Here is a 21,641-nt window from a genome sequence, read left to right as displayed (position 1 = left end):
GCTGGTAAATAAAATAAATATAAATTATCCAAAACAGTGACTGGAATTTAGTAGATGTTCCAATATATGAATGGTGCTTTATCACACAAACACACACATATTTCATTTTTAATAAAAACTTATTTTACTCTTACCGATTGTTCCTGGATCAATATGAATTCCATTGAAACGGTCACAAAAGACTCCCTCTGAGGTTCTAAGGAGAATCAGAAGCTTTTGTTCTTTTTGTAAGGGATTTTCCAAAGTACCTATTTACAAAGAAAAGTATATCTTTTAAAAAAATTTGAAATTAAAAGAGAGAGAGAGGAAAAGTTGTGATGTAATTTCAGAAATGAAAGTAGATGCTATCGAGTAGACTATATGGTGAAGAGCCAATGGTCACACAGATGAAATAAGAAAAGGAGGGAAAATGAGATACAGTAAGCTCTGAAGGGATTTGGCTAACCATTCAGCAAAAATACACTTTTTTTTCAATTAGGGCAGAGTATATCTTCCTGACCTACTAGTATTTAGCTTGGTCATGTGATTTGTATTGGCCAATAAAATTTGTGTGGAGGTGATAGAAATGCCAGTTCTGAATTGATGCTTTAAGTTGCTTGGCAAATTTTCACTATGAAAGGCATATTCTTTAATTTTTTTTTTAGTCTCTAGTACCTGACTGAAAAAAACACACAAACCTAACAGATCTGAAGAGAACACACAAGCTGGAAGCAATTCCAACTAAGTCTAACATTGATATTTGTTGTGGTATGTCACTTAGGTTCATGGATTATTTCTTACTCATGGTCACTACAGCAAAACCTGGCTGATGCATGTCTATGACTGGCTTTATAGCATTTTAGCATTTAATCTTCAGAACAAACCTGAAAAGTATGATTCTTATCTCAATTTCAAATATTCATATATAAATGAGGCTTAGCGGTTCAGGGACTTGACCAAATTTATCCAACTGGTAAGTAACAGATCTGAATTTGAACAATAATCTGTTTATGCTAAGTTTCCTATTAAAAAGTAAAAAGCTGTTTTCTAAGCCTAAATTCTTTTAGCAGCATAATGACACAATCCATTCAGGCTATAATAGACATCAGTTGGAAATAGCTTCTGACATTATTCCCTTGATGTAAACAGTAGAGTTCATCAGTTTTATAGTATGAGAATTCTTTGGGGGATTTGCTCAAATAGTGGTACTGAGTATGGACCTAACAAATGTTATTTTCTTCTTAGAGTAAAGAAAATATGACAAAAAAAAATCAGTTTATTCAAGAAGCACCTGATGAAAAGATAGTCTCCAAACTACACACTGGATCAAACAGGTTTATAAAAGACATCTGCTCTCAAACAAGACTTTCCAGTTAGAAATTCTTGAAAACATAACCAAAAGTAAGGTTGCCAAGTACAGTATGAAGTAAGTGGTAAGCTTAAAATTGCCGGGTTGTCATTGTGGTTAAGTGGCCTTTCAGAGGGCATAAAGTCATCTTCCCTAGATGGCACTTCACATACACCTGGTTAACCAAAAGGCTCAATGTGAGTTTGCAGCTTGCTACATACCTATCTGTATAGCCCAGGAGTGCAGACATTAGTCTACCAGGGACTGCTGAAGGTAAAGCTCAGAGAGGAAGTACATCTGCTTAGAGTTGCACAGTAGGTCCAGGGGCAAGCAAGGGTTAGACCCCACAGCCTGTGTTCCCAATGAGATGCCAAGGCAGCTGCTGTCCATGCAGGTAATGCCAACCCTCAGCCGAGCGACCAGCATACCCTTTTAGCCAACACCAAGCTGTTCCAGAGCAAACAGAAAGCAAGCGGGGAAAGAGGAGAACGTTAAGAAAATGCGTGTGGTGTAGCTCTTATCTTGTGGTTATAAGTCTGTCCAGTAAGCCGTTTTCCAACTGTGATTTCATTTATTTCACGGAGGGTAGTTTAGATTCTTAGGAGGAAAATGGCCTAGCACTAAACAGATACCAGAGAGAAAAAAGTAGGGCAGTTTTTGCCCTAGAGAAATGTATGCAGCGTCCCACAAAAGGAGTTCAGCGTTCCTCTAAAATCAGAGATTGAATCAATTATGCAACTCAAAACGGCAGCATATGTGCAGCTTCCACAGAAAGTCTGGGCAAAATTAGTCAGCCCCCCTCTCCCCCACCCCGAGATCTTGGGGTATCTCAAATCACCAGAGTTTGGATTTGTTCTGTGATGTGGGGGAGGGGAAAGGTGCAGGATAGGAACTGAGCAGGAAGAAGGCAAGAGTGACCTAAGAGAAGGGAGATATATATATATGTAATTTTATCATTAAAATGAAGTGCATCTTAAATTTGTAAAAGCTGGTGAATGGAAAGCCCTGAAGGCTGGATCCTCATTTTATTCTCAAATCTATCAATCAAAGAAAGGTGAGCGCTCTCTCCAGGTGGGCTTTGCTCCTAAATGAGAGTAGCCACCTCTCACAGAAGGCTCTCAGGATAATGCTGTTCCTCTCTGATTTTCCTTTCTGAAGCTGCCTGGCACTGCTGGAAACCGTAGCAAAAGGCATTTTCAACCTGGACGAATTTAGATATACTCAAAATGGAGGGAAAATCGTTGCCATTGTGCTGCAAAGAGGTGCCAGGTGTTTACGCATACATGATTTTATTTAACTCTGACAACCCTGTGATGGATATTGTTGAGGTTTTCATGAGGAAACTGAGGCAAAGAGAGGTTAAGTAACTTATCAAAAATTACACAGCAAATAAGTGGTGAAAGTGGGCTTCAACTTAATAAGTACCGTGTGGGTCATGTGCAAATAGATGAATAGGAATGAAGTAAAGGGAAGTTACCATTACTTAGTATGATCGTGGGCAATGGAGGGGAACAGAATACATTCCAGATGTAAAATCACCTGGGGAGGTGGAAGAAAATACATTCTGCTATACGACAGATAACCATTATAATGATTTGAGGAATATGCTACAAATGGATTCCATGAGCTTCAAGGGTAAGAAAAACGGAAAAGGAGCTTATATTATTTCATTAATTAAACCTTTTCTATAAAATCAGAAATAAACATAGTTTGCATGTAAGCCCACTCTCCCAACATGACCCCCACACCTTGTAACTAAGCCAATCCACACCCAGTCACTCATGATCCCCTCCGCTCCCTCCTCTGCACACGAGCTGCCCCAGGCTTTGAGGTCACTTACCTTTGTCCTATCTAAATCAGAATCATCCCTCAAAACGTAGCTTTGCTATAATTTCTTTCTAAAAGTCTTCTATGATATTGAATTACGTGCCCCCTTTTGTGGATAAACAAGCTCGTGCCCCTTGCTGCAGTAATTTTCCTTCAAGGAACTTGTCCTAAAGAAATAGTGTGGAAGGTAGACAGATGAAGGCCCTAAGTGCCTCACTGCAGTATTATTTTTATATGTATAAAAGCCTAAGCGACTGAATGACTGGAAGACCGGTGGCTATGATGCAAACTGACCACCAGGGGACAGACACTCAATGCACAGGATCACGGTCCCTCCTGTCTGGAGTGGGCCTGCGGGGATTGGGCTGAAACTGGCTATCCGACATCCCCCACGGAGTCTCGGAGATTGCAAGAGGGCACAGGCCAGGCCAAGGGACCACACCGGTGCACGAATCCGTGCACCAAGCCTCTAGTCTAGTTATAATCACAAACATTTGAAAACACTTTGAAATAGTACACAATTGGAAACAAGTTTGTTTATTTAGAACCCTCTTTTTCCCCTACTTCCTGGACATGCTCAATAGATGAGCCACATAATTCCCTAAGCAAGCCCAAACCCACTTCAGACACCACTCCCTCTGGGACCCTTCCTTGTCAATTAAGTGTGGGTTAGGTGGTCCTCTATGGGCTATCAAAGCATAGTGTGTTTTCGCCCAATACTTCCATACTGTATCGTGAGTGCCTTTGATCCGACTTCCCTTCCCTTCACAGTGAGCTAATGCAGAGAGGTGACTGTGTATTGGAAGGAGTGTTCATTTATTTTATCCCAGAAATGGTGAACTAGGTCACTTTAACCAATTCTCTTGCAGAAAGCAATCAGAAATAAAGAGGAATACTGTACAGTTAAAAAGACTCATTTCGCCAATCTATATATATAAAAGCCTAAGCGACCATTACAACTGAATGACCAGAATGACTGAAACGACCAAGCAACCAGTCGCTATGATGCACACTGACCACCAGGGGGCAGATGCTCAATGCAGTAGCTGCCCCCTGGTGGTCAGTGCACTCCCACGGCCAACCAACCACTACCCCTCCCCCTGGCTGGCCTCCCCATCGACTCTGATTGGGGGAGGGGGAGAAACTGGCCAACCTCCCCCAGCCCCCCCTGCCGGCCAACCTCCCATGGTCCCTCCTCCCCCCGCCAACTTCCCGTGGTCCCTCCCCCTGGCCAGCTAACCCACCCCCGGATAGGCCTCAATTGCCAGCCTGGCCAAGGGACCCCATCCATGCACCAATTCATGCACCGGGGCTCTAGTGCTATAATAATGTTACGCATGGCTATGCCTTGCATCATAGCTTTAGAATAAATAAAGCAAAAAAATGACAGAATTTCAATGAAGAAATAGATATATCCATAATAACAGTGGTAAATTAAATACAAGTGTTTATAAAATAAACAAAAATAAAGTTTGGAATAGTACAACTAGCAAACTTGATATCATGCATAATATTCTTTTCAAGCATTCCATAGACTTTCACAAATATTAATTATATGATGACCTTAAAGCTTAATTACATGATGACTCTATGACCCTATGATTCCAATCATTTTAACATATTTAAAATGATTGGAATCATACAGCATATGCTTACTGACCATTGTTTAGTCAAAGTGCACAACTCATATTTAAAAAGGTTTACAAAATAAACTATTTTAAAATAAAGATTTTTCAATTATTTAGAAATATCATTAAGAGAATAAAAAGAACAATCTACAGAGTATACAAAAATATTTGTAATACATGTAACAAACAAAAAGTACATTCCAAAACATATAAAACTTCAATAAATCAATATAAAACATCTATCATAAAAGGGTAAGAAAATAGCCACTTCACAAAACAACATATAAAATAAACAGTAAAATTTTAAAACTATTCAATCACATTAGAAATTAGAGAAATGCAAGTTAAACCAACAATGAGGCTCCACTATATACCTATTGGAATGGATTTATAGTGTTTAATTCAGCTATGTATTTTTTAAACTTTTCTGTACATGTGCATCATAGTAACAAAATAATAAAAATTTCTTAACTGATTATTATATGTTCTAAGGACAGTCTTCAATAGGTATTTGTTGATAAAAAAAAAATGGAAATTGACCAAAATTATATTTGTTTTTCTGCTTCTCCATGCCATTACATTTGTTCATAGCTTTATTAATTGATATTAAAAAAACTGCATACATTTAATCTATACTGACCAAATTTTAAGACACATCTCCTTAATAAACTTTTTTGCAGGTCCTGTTCACTAACTCCAAAACAACAGATTGTATCCTATATAATAAAAGCCTAATATGCAAATCGACCAAACAGCAGAATGACGGGCGGAACAACCAGTCACTATGACGTGCACTGACCACCAGGGGGCAGACACTCAATGCAGGAGCTGACCCCAGCATGCAGGCCCCAGGTGAGCCAAGGCGGTTGCCAGCAGGGGGCCCCTTGATCACCCCACCGGTCACCCCACAGATCAGCCTTGATCGCCGGCCAGGCCTAGGTACCCTACCCGGGCACACAGGGCCTCTAGTTTGTAAATAATATCTATTTCTGTCCAAGTTAACCTTGAAATTTAATAAATATCATGATTGCATATGAATGATAGGTTAAGAAATTACCTCCCAAAGTTACAGTTTTATACATTTTCTCCTGTCCTCAGAAATACGTTATACAGTAATGACTTTGGAAGTTGAGCTTGTAACTGGAACATAATTATTTTTCTCATGTGGTGCTATAGCTATTTTCTTCAGAGCAGAGATGCCAGAACATCCTTTCTTATCAGACCTAAACTAGCAAATAGTGTTGAACCAGTTAAAATGTGAAGCATATTTTATTTTGAATTAGCTTTTAATTCTCAGTGTGTACCCAAGACCCACTGATTCCTAAAACAACCCTTCCCAATAGAATCAATCTCATGGGGGGGGGGATGGAATAGCATTTAACCCAAATGGAATAAAAATATGTTAAAATAATGTCTAATTCAGGCTGACAAATTTTTATCATCAATGAGGCCTTTCAATTTATCAACAATTGATAGAATATGAAGTAAAAGTTAATATAATTTATCAATTCACATGCTTGCAAAGATGTATAAAAATTCTTAAAACTTCTTAAGTAAGGTTGAACAAATTCATTTCTGTAAACCTCAGTTTCTGCCAGTATAAAATAGGCACATAGTAGCATCCATTTTATTTTTTTGTGAGAGTTAAGTAATTTAGTGCATGTCAATAATACATGGCACAGTATCTGCATATAATACCTGTGTTTTTTTTAAATGCTGGGTCTTAGCCCTAGCTGGTGTGGCTCAGTTGGTTGGAATACTGCATCCTATATACAAAAAGGTGATGGGTTCAATCCCCAGTACGGACCAATGTTTTTCTTCATATTGATGTCTCTCTCTCTCTCTCTCTCTCTCTCTCAAATCAATTTAATTTTTTTAATGTTGGCTCTTAGTAGTAATAATATTTAAAAAATAATAGTAGTGACAATGAAGAAATAAAACATTCCAAAGTTTAATTTGGAAATGAAGAAAAAGGCAAATTATTTTTAGCAAGTAATATCCTATCCCTAAAGTGCTAAAAACTAGACATTTCAAAAGTAAATAAATAGGTGATCACTTATTTGAATGTCCAGTCCAAGGAACAGCAAGAAAGACAATTAAATTCCTTTCAAACTCAAACACTCTTACAAGAGTTTAATAACCAACAAATTATACATTCACTCACTTATTCCCCTGTTTGCTTAAAATTATTTAGTTTTTTCATGCAAAAATAATTAAGTTTAACAATTATTTATGTATTATATAATTAACCATTTAGTAATTTGAAAATAATAAATTTCTAAGAAATTTTATGTTATTGTGGTAAGAAGTTCAAGAGTCCAAAATATAGTTTGGGAAAAACTAATTTAGAAAATATTAAAGTAAAGATGATTAATGTAAATGTGTTTGGTAGTCTAACAAGACAGGATTATTTCTTGTGTCCATGTTTTGCTTCATATATATATATATATATATATAGAGAGAGAGAGAGAGAGAGAGAGAGAGAGAATATGTCTGTTAGAGAACTAATATCCATGGAAAAATAAACAGATATTTATATGCTTAATTTTATTTTTGAAATATGTATTACTTGACTATTAGATACCAGCCTTCTTAGAGACAACGAGAAATGGAATTCAGTGTTTAGTGAACCTGTAAAAACAAAGCTTTTACACGTTTTCACTTATTATTAAAGAAGTACAATATTTAAAAGTCACATCCCTTTGATGTCAATGTTTGATTTTTTTCAGCTAACTAGTGATTTGATTGGAGAACTGTCAGTGCAAACAGAAACTGATCTGTTAACTAATGACACACATTAGCTATTTATAAGCCATTTATTTTGCAAATATCTAGGTACACTTGTATTTACACACTAAATATGTGGGTTTTTTTCTAATTGTTGTTAAACTTGAAAGACGTATTTTTTTTGTTTTTTAACTTAATATGTTATTTTTAAACAAACATCACCACAAGATACAAGACTCTCTCTGGCTACTCAATAAGTCTGACTACTGGGTATTGTGGCTTTAGGCTGGAGGTTATGTTTTAATCTACACTTTTCTCTGGTTTGTCTCCTTATTACTTAATCACCCAATAAGTTTTACAGAATTGTCAGTTTGGAAGGCAATAAACTGTGTATGGATTTTTCCTCTTCTTTAAGATTGAGAAAGTCCCAATCATGGAAGCAATGAAAGAAACTTCCATACACCTAGTACTTCATTTCCTGACAATCAAAGTCATGTGCTAATGATGACCTTAGGCTCCTAGCTACAAATGCCAGACAGACTGACAAATACCCATCATTGGCTCTGCAAAACAATATGTGACAAGTTTTAGGATAAAAATCCAGTTCCTAGCTAATTACCAAGGGACTGGGCAGCACACCACGTGACCTGGTTGTAACAGGCCACAGGAACACTGAGCTGATGAGTCCTCAGGGACATTGATTTGTGGGGCAGGCATTGCTTGCTTAAGGATCAAGGAGGGTTCTATTTAGCTCTAAAGACACAAATTAATTATTAGTGGTTATAGTTCTCTGAAATCCTCCTACAAGCTATCACAAGAGAATTTCCTATTTGCAATTTTAAAAGTATGAGATTAAAACACTACCCAAGCTGAACATTTGGATAAGTAACATGTTAATATTATTGATATCAAAGATAGCAAGGAACATATGTTAAAGCATAAAAATGATGACTTATCTAAGAGACACTAATGAAAAAGATTAGTTCAGACAACTATTCATGAACAAAGAAATACAAACATTTAATCATAAATCAATACCCATTGTACAGGATTTGAGTCAGGCATTTTTATGTGTTTTTCTCTCCTAGACAGATTAAAAATTGAAAATACTTGGGATTTGTACAAGATCACCAAGTTTTCCAATATGTTTCTACCCTCATTTTGTTCATTTCATACAGGAGCAAAAACACTGTAGTCATTTATATATTAACGCTATAATTCCTTCCTCACAGATGTTCGTGTGTTTTTTTTCTTTATTGATTAAGGTATTACATATGTGTCCTAATCTCCCCCATTGTCCCCCCTCATGCCCTCACCCCCCCCTCCCTGCCTGGTGTCTGTGTCCATTTGTTAGGCTTATATGCATGCATACAAGTCCCTTGGTTGATCTCTCCCCCTTACCCCCACCCTCCTCTACCTTCCCTCTGAGATTTGAACATTTGATCTACGCTTCTCTGTCTCCGGATCTGTTTTTGTTCATCAATTTATGTAGTTTATTATATTCCACAAATGAGTGAGATCATGTGATATCTATCTTTCTCTGACTTATTTCTCTTAGCATAACACTCTCAAGGTCCATCCATGCTGTTGCAAATGGTAGGAGATCCTTCCTTTTTAAAGCAGCATAGTATTCCATTGTGTAGATGTAGCACTGTTTTTTAATCCACTCATCTGCTGATGAGCACTTAGGCTGTTTCCAAATTTAGCTATTGTAAATTGTGCTGCTATAAACATAGGAGTGCATATATCCTTTCTGATTGGTGTTTCTGATCTTGGGATATATTCCTAGAAGTGGGATCACTGGGTCAAATGAGAGTTCCATTTTTAATTTTTTGAGGAAATTCCATACTGTTTTGCACAGTGGCTGCACTAGTCTGCATTCCCACCAGCAATGTATGAGGGTTCCTTTTTCTCCACATGCTCACTAGCACTTGTCGTTTGTTGATGATAACCATTCTGATAGTTGTGAGATGGTACCTCATTGTTGTTTGGATTTACATCTCTCGGATGATTAGTGACTTTGAGCATTTTTTTCATATGTCTCTTGTCCTTCTGTATGTCCACTTTCAAGAAGTGTCTATTTAGGTTCTTTGCCCATGTTTTGATTGGATTGTTTATCTTCCTTTTGTTAAGTTGTATGAGTTCCCTATAAATTTTGGAGATTAAACCCTTAGCAGATGTCACATTGGCAAATATGTTCTCCCTGCAGTGGACTTTCTTGTTATTTTGTTGATGGTTTGTTTTTCTGTGCAGAAGCTTTTTATTTTTATGTAGCCCCACTTGTTCATGTCCTCCTTCATTTCCATTGTCCTAGGTCTAGGAGATGTTTCAGTAGACATATTGCTATGAGATATGTCTGATATTTTGCTCCCTGTGGCTTCTTCTAAGATTTTTATGGTTTCCCGTCTTACGTTTAAGTCTTTTATCCATTTTGAATTTATTTTTGTGTATGGCATAAGTTGGTGGTCTAGTTTAATTTTTTTGCATGTATCTGTCCAATTTTCCCAACACCACTTATTGAAGAGACTGTCTTGACTCCATTGTATGCTCTTGCCTCCTTTGTCAAATATTAATTGAGCATAATGGCTTGGGTCGATTTCTGGGTTCTCTGTTCTGTAAGTATAATATTTTTTACTTATCTCTATATTTTATTATTTCATCTATCTTACCCTTATTGTGGAATCCTTTTGGATTCTAATCTTTTCCTCCCAGATTAATACCATTTGCTCATTTGTTTAATATTTTATAATATCCCCATCCAGGTAATTAATAGAAATATTAAATAAAACTGAGCCTTGTTTTTGTTACTAGAAAATTTATTTCAAGTTCACACTTTCCATTGCTATAATTAGACTTCTTTCATTTTTGAAGTTATTTGTCATTGTAACAAAACCTGTTGCCTGAAAATCTGTACTTTTGAAGAGAAGTGCCACTGTGCCACTGTCCACTGTTGATTTGTATATATAAAATCTTATTTTTAAACTTATCCATTCCCGACTATATTTTTATCCATTACTAGACAATGCTGTATTCTTTTTCTCCCTGCTCTGTCAGGCCTAACGTTTGATTATGGGAACCCATCTGCTCAATCCTATGTGTATTATGCCTGAAGGAAGACTTTCAACCCATCTGTCCAATTCTACCACACCCCAAAGAAATCCCAACATGAAATAGATAATAACACTAGTTAGTAAGTGAACTTAATAGATGTGGACATTGGTACGAAACACTGCCAGAGTATGTCTACCCTCTGATGCATTTTGATCTAAGTCCCAACATTGTGGAATTATATTTCTTGGTGGTCCTGCTTCTAAGGCAGCTGGTGCTGGTAAAAGGTATCAATTGACTTTTAGTAGAGTATAATAATAATGCTAGCATTAGAAGGGAGGTTTAAGATCAAAGCTTTGCTTAGAGGGCTGCAGCTGTGTCGCAAATGCCAAATTCAATATCATTCTTTGTTCAGTGGTTATCTCATTAGTTTGATGAGCTTAAAGTATTTCACTTGTGTGTCCATTCTTTCATTCATCATCTGTTTCTTCACTGCCTACCATGAGGCTGGTGCCATGGGAGAGGTTAAATGCACAGATATAGAAGTTGTGAACCTAGCTTTCAAGAGATGTCTCAGTGAAGTAGTGGAGACAAACTGGTAAAAACAGAATTGGAAGTGTCACCACTTCCAAACTGGAGGGGTTTAAAGATAAAGGGATAGATCTGAAAAGGCATATATTTGTGGATGAGCATTATGCCTCCAGGAAATGGTAGGGAATGGGAATGTCTGGATTGTAGGATTTATAGTATAGTGATGGCCCATGAAGCTTCTTGGTCTTATACATTATGTGGAGAAATTTGGCTTCTGATAATTTGCTGTGTGACTGGCCAGTGTATAATAAGTGAATGGTCACATATAAATCTGTCTTTCAGCTCAATTCTTTTTTCTTATAACACATTCAGTCTCCCTACACTTAAAACGTGAACATCAAATCTCCTATGTTCATTGGTGCATCATTTACAATAGTCAAGACATAGAAACAACACAAGTGTCCTCCACTGGATGATTGGATAAAGAAGATGTGATACATATATATTGAAATACTACTCAGCCACACAACAAAATATATTGCTATTTTCAACAACATGGATGAATCTTGAGTGTATTATGCTAAGTGAAATAAGTCAGATGGGAAAGGACAAAAACCATATGATTTGGGGATATAAAACAAAAAGCAATAACTGAATAAACAAAATAAACAAATAAAAACCCAGATTCATAGATATAAACAACATAATGGTGGTTAGCAGAGGGAAAAGGGGATTGGGGAGGATGAAAAGGGCAAAGGGGGTCAAATCCAAGGTGACACAGGAGATTTGATTTCAGGTGGCAAGCACATGATAGGGTATACAATTGAATTATAAAATTGTATTATAAAGGTGTACACCTGAAATTTATATAATGTTATTAACCAAAGTTACTCCAACATTTTAAAAATATGCCTTAGAAATAGAACAAGTTGGGAAAATGTTCACAGTGATAACAAAGGATCAAAAATATTAACAAACTGTATACCTGTTAAAGTGTGTGTGTGTGTGTGTGTGTGCATGTAGCTGTGCACATGTAGGAAAAATTCAAGACAAGATTACAAAATGTTTATTGTGATTATCTTTATATTTGGGAATATGAGTGAATACTTGATTTCTTTTATATAATTTTCTATTGCTCTTCTGTATTTTCCAGTATTGTACAATAGACTGAAAAAAATAAAAATTATTTTAAAACACTATAACTAAATAATATAATTATTAAAGTAACTATTATTTAGCTGTGGTTAAAGTAATAGAAACTGCATAACCTGAAAAACAGAAGATGCAAGAAAGTGTGAATAAAGGACTATCGAAGGGAAGGGAATTTGATACTCATCTTATAGGGATCAAGTAAGAACTTGAACCAACAGAAATTAGAGGAAGACAGAATTTGGCTTAATAGTAGGAAAATAATTCTAATGGGATTTTAAAAAGTGGGAGCAGGCTTTCTCAAAAGGTTTTGATTTTATTTATTTATTTATTTATTTATTTATTTTTGTCACCAGAAGAGGCTTGACCACAATTTTTCAAGAATACTCTTAGAGCAGTGATGGCGAACCTTTTGAGCTCGGCGTATCAGCATTTTGAAAAACCCTAACTTAACTCTGGTGCCGTGTCACATATAGAAATTTTTTAATATTTGCAACCATAGTAAAACAAAGACTTATCTTTTTGGTATTTATTTTATATATTTAAATGCCATTTAACAAAGAAAAATCAACCAAAAAAATGAGTTCGCGTGTCATAGGTTCGCCATCACTGTCTTAGAGTAATTAAGGTTTGGTAGTTAGGTCTAGAATGCTCTCCTGCCAAAAATTTTAAAATCTGGATATTCCCAAACAATATATCTAAATACTTCCTCACCATCCGAGATTTATTTCTCTGGGGCAAGGTATTATTGTTTCTGGGAATTCTCTTTTAATCTGTTGGAGAGCAAAGTAGAATTCCCCACCAAGTTCAAAAGTAGTTTCTTTGGGGCCAGAGCACATGTCTTCTCACTTCTGTACTCTTATTGCCTACAACAATTCCAAGCATACAGTCTACCTGTGGCAGCTCATGTTTTTTGATTGTTTGTTTGAAGAAAGCCAATGTACCCGTCCTGGTTAATACACTACCCCCGATCCATTCCATCCTGCCTGTCCCTCATTCTCAGTAGCATGCCTCACTTCCCAGCTAAGGGAGCTTCCCAGCACCCACTGAGTGTCTGGGCTCTCCACTGGCTGCATAAGGAGCCACAAACATAGCAAAGAAAGACAGGAGTTCGTTGGTTGTCGGATGGACCAGATATGCCTTCTCCCCAGCTTTCTTCCCTGTTGTTCCGAGATGTGCTGGTTCCACAGAGGCTTCTCTTAAAGCAAATCACACAGCCAAGCAAATAGTCATGTTTCCTTGAGAAGCTGTGGCCAACTTGTGTTTGATGTCCCCTCTTTTCTCCTTCATTCTTTTCCCTTTCCTCCCACTCCAGTGCCAGTGGCCCCAGTAAAGCATCAGCACATAAGCTTTGTTTCAAGTCCGTTTTCCCCAGGATCTGCACTAGGCTAGCAATTGAAATTTTACTGTGAGTTGAGCGAAGGATAACAAATCCATCCTAGGAGATCTTCTGAAAAAGTGAGTTACAGGTAAATTCTCCTACAAAGAACTAAAGGGAGAATGGATCTGTGGCCTGGAGGAGGACTCTGGGACCAGAAACATATCCTGATGTCAGTGGGTGGACATGAGAAAATGACCAATAAAAGTTACCCGTCTGTGTCAAGATCTTGCCAAAGAAAAGCTTTGTTGTTAAACTCGGTCCTTGTCTTAGTGCCCCCCAAACTCCATTAAGCAACCGGCTGGATGATGCCATCATTTCTCAAGGCCTTTCTCACAGGGCTTAATTCCCATTATGCTCCCAATCCTCATGCCCTTTACTCACCGACTTTCAGCTCCCCGCCTGCTATGACCATGCAGGCCACACTCAGAACGTGGCTTCTGTCCACAGGGAACTCTAAAGTCCCCACCACATAGAGGCCTTTGAGGAATGGAAGGTCTGTATCCACAAGGACAGTCCTGTCTGCAGGAGGAAAAGAAATTGTTCAGACATGTAACCAAAACAAGAATTGCCTTCTCTTCTCCAGTGATTTGCTCTGCAGTTTAAGAAATTTGGGAGCTGCTTAAGTTACTACCTCTTCCAGGACAGGTGCAGCACCTGAAGGAACAAAGAGTGTTTTAAACATCAGGCCTTCGTAAAGAGGCAGGAGAGAAAAAGAAGGCATGACTAATAAAGTCTGCCATTGGTTAACAAACCAAGTGTTATGACCACAGGGCATTGCTTGGGTCCCAAAGAGCTAGGCCAAGCCTACTTTAGGGCAAATGTACAGATGAGGTCCCTACACTTTCCCCCTGTCCCTTAACTTTGGCTCTAGTTCAGAGAGATAGAGAGAATCACAGATACGACCTTGGCCTCTGAAGTCAGAATATTAGGATGTGAATCCCAGTTCTGCTACTTATTGGCTATGTGGACCAACAACTTTACCTCTCTTGACCTCAGTTATCTACTCCTTGAAATGGGGATAATAATGACCTGCTTTATTCATAGGGTTTTTGTGAGGGTTAAATGATCTGAACTGCTTATACAATACTAATTAACCATTCACATTGCCCAATTCCCACCACGTAAGCAAAGTGTCTGCTATGTGCTCAATACATGTGAATATTTTTATTATTTGCACTATTGTCTATTAGCTTGGCATGCCTGTAGAGCTTATGGGACACTTAAAATCATTATTCTTCATTTTCTCTTTCACAAAGAGTTTCCTTCCAACTTCAGAAGAAATAACATAGAATTTTTACTAAAACAGAAAATATTTTATGTATTCCCAAGTATTGTGTTACTTTCTGAGGCTTAGCAGTAATTTGGCACAAATTAAATATATCAAATAAATATTTCTGCTTAAATTTCAAGTACCATAATCAGTGACACATGTAACTTTTAAAGAAATTTTTTAACATAACCTCATGTTTTATTTCAGGAAACAATGCACACTGCTATGCGTAAGGATCTGCCCCCCAGATTAGCCTCTCGTGAGTTGTCTTTTCTAGTCCTGACTACTTTCCTAGCTGTAAGGCAACCACGCCTTCCTGTGGCAGTGTCTGTAAGATTGTAAACCAACCACTTCCCTTCTCCTGGGTCAGACCACCTTTTCCAGCTTCCTTTGCAGTTAGATGAAGTCACGTGACTGAAGTGTAGTCAATAAAATGGAGGCAGAATTGAAGTGTGGTGTCTCTAGGCCTGTCCCATAAATTATCTTCTATGTTCTCTCTCTTTTCCCTTGTTGGACAGAACAGTAGTTCTCAAGGTATGGTCACGATCCAACAACATCAGCACCACCCACTCATCTGTCAGAATCAACCTAAGGTTTAGCTCTGCTAGCAAGCCATTCCCAATCCCACCATCGGATTCACCACTCCCCCATGGGAATCTCTCTCTCTTTCACTCTCCAATGATAACCCTGTAAATTTCCATAATAGAGCACTAAAATACATTATTATAACTGTATACATATTATTATTTTTGTTTGTTTGTTTGTTTTTTGTATACATATTATTGTATGTAAGGAGGCAACTATCACTGGGTTGGTCTCGGTGTAATTATGTCTTTCTCTCCCACTGTCACTTTCTTAAGTGAAGAAACCATCTATTTTTTAAACCCCTAGTTTTTATTGTGACATCAAAGATAAAGATGTTAAGTGAATGTTGCCAAAGTCTGTTGAGTTTAGTTCCCTACACACCTTCAAATTCCAGAGTTTATTAGCAACTAATACAAAATGAATAATTAGGCTAAACAGATGGAGGGGGAGTGTATATATATTATTTTTTTTCAATTTAATCTCTGATACTTTAAAATATGCAAAAAAGTGAAAAATACAGAGAATGTTCCAGGTTTAGCATACATTTTGGGGTTCATGACTTTACTATGACTTTAAAAGCAAGATAAATTATTTCATCCAAGCACCTCTGAGTTCTCTACAAATGGCTTTTATGTCTTCCAACCTATGGCCTATTCTATCATTGTTTGGCTGTTGAGCCTAATTGTAGAAAACAATTAAATTGCTTCAAAAAATGTTTTCTCTCATCCACATAGTGCTCATAGACACATCAAAGCATGATATTAGCCCTTTCTGAATATACTTTTCAGTTAAATTATGACAATTGCATGGAATTTAAAATTTCCCTTTGGTCTTTATCACATACTCCCTTAGGATATATTTTGATTTAATTGCCTTACCCACTCCAAATATACAGGCAATTTCTCACAAATCACAGATAGCCTAACTATTATAAGTGCTATGAGAACAGAGACCATAGCTTCCAGTCTCACTTTTACTTGCTCAGCACTTGGAACAATACCTATCATAAAGTAAGTGCTCAAAAACAACACCAAAGAACACATGTTCCAGGGCACACACCCACCACATGTAAAGCCCAATAACCATCAGAGGAAAATAGAATGAAGATAAGAGTAGAGGCAATGCTCTTGTTTCCTTCAGTGCCAGCTTCCCTTTGCCATTCCCTAAATCTGCCTATTCACCTTTTCATTTTTCCTCCTTTCTTTCCGTTGTGTGCCATATCTTCCTGAGTAGCGAGAATTCAAAGATGAGTAACACGTTTCCCATAATCAAATGAAGACAAACAAATAAATACAATACAATATACCTGAAATGATAATATACTTTTTCATTATGTGGAGCTTGATCCTACCTTCATTCCTATCCTAGCAAGTCTATCAATGTGTTTCTTGTAGCAAGATTCTGCTAGAGTAATAAAAAATAAACATATGCCCTAAATTTTTTTATAAAGGAATTCTCCTTTTATCACTGTAACACAGATTATACCTATCATTGTAAATAGCAAAATAATGAATCCTAATGCACTCTCCAGAGAGATTAGCTGTGAATTCACATTGGCCAACCCTCAGCTGTAATGGAGGTTTTAGAGCAGTGGTTCTCAACCTAGGCTGCACATTAGAATCACCTGGGAATCTTTTTAAAATCCTGATTTCTGGGCCTCATCCTCCGGAAATTCTGTTTCTTTGTTACTAATGTTGTGGCCCCACCCCATAACAAAGAAACAGAATTTCCAGAGGATGAGGCCCAGAAATCAGGATTTTAAAAAGATTCCCAGGTGATTCTAATGTGCAGCCAAGGTTGAGAACCACTGTTTTAGAGGATTTCTCTTTGTGCTGGGTATAGAAAGTTAGAATCAATGTGCCACATTCTCTAGAAGTAGCATTCTTTCCATGAAAGTACTCAAGACATTTCAGAAAAATCACTCCGAAAGTTACTTATACAACCCACTTAAAAATATGAATGGTATGCCAAAACCGGTTTGGCTCAGTGGATAGAGCATCGGCCTTCGGACTGAAGGGTCCCAGGTTCGATTCTGGTCAAGGGCATGTGCCTGGGTTGTAGGCACATCCCCGGTGGGGGATGTGCAGGAGGCAGCTGATCAATGTTTCTCTATCATCGATGTTTCTGGCTCTCTGTCTCTCTCCCTTCCTCTCTGTAAAAAATCAATGGAATATATTTTTTAAAAAATATGAATGGTAGAGCACCTCTAAGTTAACTGTGGCCCACTGCTTTTCACCTTGTCTTGACTTGGCCAAGGCTACTCTATCCTATTTTGTCAATGACCAATCTATCCTACTTAAGAGAATGAGCACTGGCATATGGAGGGAACCATCTGGAATTTCTGTTGCTCCATGGGAGGCTGATGGGGGAACAGATCTGGAAAGAGACTCCAAAAGGAATTCATGAGTACCAGATGTAATTAAAGACTGCTTCCTGCCCCCCCACACACCCATCCCGCCCCCCCCCCCCCCCACCAAGGACCTTAAGACCAGCCATGGAGTGGTGCCTCTTGGTTCCAAAATATACCCTCTTTCCACTTGTTCATCCACAAAGCACTAAATATCCCACCATCTTTATTCTAGTATCATTTGCCAAGAACTGTTTTGTTTTGTTTTGTTTACAGAAAGGGTTGTATTTTGACAATTAGAAAGATAAAGCTTTAGAGATGATATCTTGAAACTTAAACCTAAAGAGGAATCATCTGAATATCCTCATGTATCAAATGCAACAACAAAAACAACAAAGAGTCTTTAGTTTTTATAAATGCATCATCTGTCCTTAAGACCAGGAAGCCTGAGCCAACTATAAGGCAGATATCTCTGACTGAGGGCTAGGGCTTCTTTTGTATCAGGAAGAGTCTGACTCCCATAGTTACAAAGCATTCCAGATAATTTCAACACTAGATTTAAACTCAAATTTTCCCCCAGCAAAGTCAGGGAATCAAGGTTACTATTGTGCAGCATTGCAAGGGTCTGACACTTGTCTAAACCCTGTAGAAATGAGATCCAGGGCAAAGGGCACAGATCCTGTTGAATAATGATAGGGTCACATGAACAGGCATAATTTAGGGCAGGCAGACCCACTGCTTGCTTGTATGGTGTTCACTGTATCTGGCCCCATAACTTAGGTGGTGAAGACAGTTTCCACTACAACCCTGCTATTGTCAGGAACACAGCCTGCACCCACTTCCGACTTCCGAGGGACAGTGATGGCATGCAAGGGCAGTGCAGGACATACAAGAACATACAAGAATTATTTGTAGGCTTGTTATTTCCAATGATGTAGCTTCCATGATAAATGGGATTGTTTCTACATTCAGTCTTGGCCATAATATTTTTCTGTTAATATATGAACCAATGCAAAAGTAAGTTTTAATGCCATTAGAAGCACTAATGATGCAATCTTCCTTTTTTAAAAAGAATACTTTCAACTCTAAAGAGACTACTTTAAAGATATATTTTCAGTAATAGTAGGTGGCGTGTGTTTTTCCATTATAGTCTTGTTTAACTTTTGGTGAATCTAACAATTCATCCAAATAGTCTTATCACAATTTATGAGAAAGATTGTCATAAAAAAAAAAACTACTCCTAAAAAAGGATGGACGTTCTCATACGTAAATCATTCACAGGTATGCAAGGTTAACATGATGGAAAAATCAATGTCAAGTAGACTAATTTACAGAGGTGATGGTATGTGTTTACCCAGAAATCATCCTCTAGTAGAAAAAGCAGAACAAAGAAGTACTGGAATATAAGGATGCATTCTTTCCATAACTAAATTCTTATCCATGTGCTGCTAACTTTATGGCCTGCCTTTTTCATCAAAGCCACACAGGTGGTTTCTTTATTCTTTCTGCCTATCTTTCTTTTTACATCCTTGTCTTAAAAATAGGCAGAAGTTGCACTTTCCAAAGTGCCCAGAGGCACATGATTCAAGACTAAAAGCTGCTTCCTTAAACCTTGGGAAAAAAACCATCTGCCTGGTGTGTGTGTGTGTGTGTGTGTGTGTGTATAGGGGAATGAAGGAAAGGACTCACCTCATGGGAAGAGTCCAATTTAAATTCTGGATAATAAATTTTCATCCCACTCCCCACATTCTCTGTCTTTTCCAATCACACAGAGACACACATAATTCCCATAGTAGAAGCAACATTTTAAATTATGATATTTTAATTGATCAATAAAATGTTTAACATACAGTGTTTATCTCTTCTTCTAGTCTATACCATCTGTTCTTCAAAAATATTTAAATCTATTTAATAGGAATTTCTTTAAGTAAAATTTCCAACTACATCATATCAATCCTCTGAATCCAAAATTCTGAAAGGAGAAGACCAGAAGGTGCTGCTGTTTTCACAAAAATAGAAAAGGATCTATGCCTTCTTTCATTCTAGGCTCTCTTTGTTTTGTTTTCCAATCTTAAAATGGTATTAAATTATGCTGTTGTTCTCACCAGAAGACCTCAAAGAATTCAAATGGCCAACTTGGTGTTGCCTTTTTTAAAAAACACCAACTTTAATATTTAAAAATATTGATGAATAATTAACATACAAAAAGCTGTATATATTTAATGTATACAACTTAATCAGATTGGAGATAAGTATATACCTGTGTAACCATCACCACAATCTATGCCATAAACTATCCAACCTCTTCAGAAGTTTCCTCCTGCCTTTTTAATTAGTTAATATTATTATTATGTGATAAGAACATTTAACATAAGATCTACCCTCTTAGCACATTTTTAAGTATATAGTACATGATTGTTTACTATAGGCTCCACAGTGAATAGTGTATCTCTAGAATTTATTCATCTTGCATAACCTAACTTTGTACCTTTTCACCACATTTTCCTATTATCTCCTCCTCCCAGCCCCTGGCAACCACTCAATTTGAAAATAGGCAAAGGAACTGAAAACCCATTTCTCCAAAGAAGACATAGAAATGGACAACAGGTATGTGAAAAGATGTAAATCATCACCAATCATTTAGGGACATGCAAAGCAATACCACAATAAGGTATCATCTCACACCTGTTAGTGTGACTTTTACCAAAAACAAAACAAAAACCCAAGTGTTTGCAAAGGATGCAGAGGAAAGGGAACCCTGGTACACTGTTGGTAGGAATGTGGATTGTTGCAGCCACTGTAATAAACAGTATGAAAGTTCCTAAAAATATGAAAAGTAGAACTACTATATGACCCAGTAATCCCACGAGGACCGTGGTCGGCAAACTGCGGCTCTTGAGCCACATGCGGCTCTTTGGCCCCTTGAGTGTGGCTCTTCCTAAGCCTTAGGAGTACCCTAATTAAGTTAATAACAATGTACCTACCTATATAGTTTAAGTTTAAAAAATTTGACTCTCAAAAGAAATTTCAATCGTTGTACTGTTGATATTTGGCTCTGTTGACTAATGAGTTTGCCGACCACTGCACTAGGAGATGCTTTAATATTATTATTTTTTTCTCAATCTTTTCAGTTGTTTCTTCTAACAGAAAGAAGAATTGTTAAATTCCTTAAACATTATGTACAGTATGGTATACATGCATAATTGATGCTTAAGAAAAAGTTTGGAATACCTGACTAGTAAATATTGAATAAATAACCTCTATTCTACATATCAATGTGTTGCATCAAAACTTATAATTTTTGGAGCAAACTAATCTATATTTTAAAACTTCTAAATTCATAAAGTGATAATATTCTATATAAATTCAAAAATTAGTTCTGTAAAGGTTTTCAGTGTTCTCAACATTTCCATCATTACATATTTTTAAAATTTCCAAAGCCTTGAGAACTTCTTTTAAATTCCAATAAATTATATTTATTCAATGCAAAAAGTTATTGCTTAGGGTTTCCAAAATAAGTCCCTCTCTGCTTGAATTCAAATACTGTACTACAGACCATGAAGGTTCCTAGAATTTTTATTCCCAATTGTAAGTTTCTCAATAATATTATCCAGATTTTACAATATCTGTCAAAAGTCCCAATACTCTAAAATATTTCTATATTGCTTGGAAGAGATACGGAAATCCCCATCTTTTTAATCCCTCTTTTAATCCAGGGTGCCTAGAAACCCCCTAGAAAAGTGTAGTACATAGAGAAAAGCATTATCCTTAACTAATAAATCTATTCTTCCATCTGTTCATTTATTTAGAAAATATTATCA

The 21,641-nt window shown here is 37.0% G+C and overlaps 1 protein-coding gene across 1 annotated transcript in view; it reads right to left on the bottom strand.

The window, feature by feature from the left end:
* PKHD1 (PKHD1 ciliary IPT domain containing fibrocystin/polyductin) overlaps positions 1–21,641 on the bottom strand; it is a 414,612-nt gene that overhangs the window by 136,604 nt on the left and 256,367 nt on the right. The window contains exons 53-54 of the mRNA XM_070418435.1: positions 14,000–14,137; positions 135–248 (exon numbers count right to left, since the gene is read on the bottom strand). Coding sequence (XP_070274536.1) covers positions 135–248; positions 14,000–14,137 — 252 coding nt within the window. The remainder of the gene's footprint in view (positions 1–134; positions 249–13,999; positions 14,138–21,641) is intronic.

This window comes from Myotis yumanensis, unplaced genomic scaffold (assembly GCF_028538775.1).
Source record: "Myotis yumanensis isolate MYYU_CA2020_CCGP unplaced genomic scaffold, mMyoYum1.0.hap1 SCAF_6, whole genome shotgun sequence".
Taxonomy (NCBI): domain Eukaryota; kingdom Metazoa; phylum Chordata; class Mammalia; order Chiroptera; family Vespertilionidae; genus Myotis; species Myotis yumanensis.
This window is presented reverse-complemented; position numbering and strand designations above follow the sequence as displayed.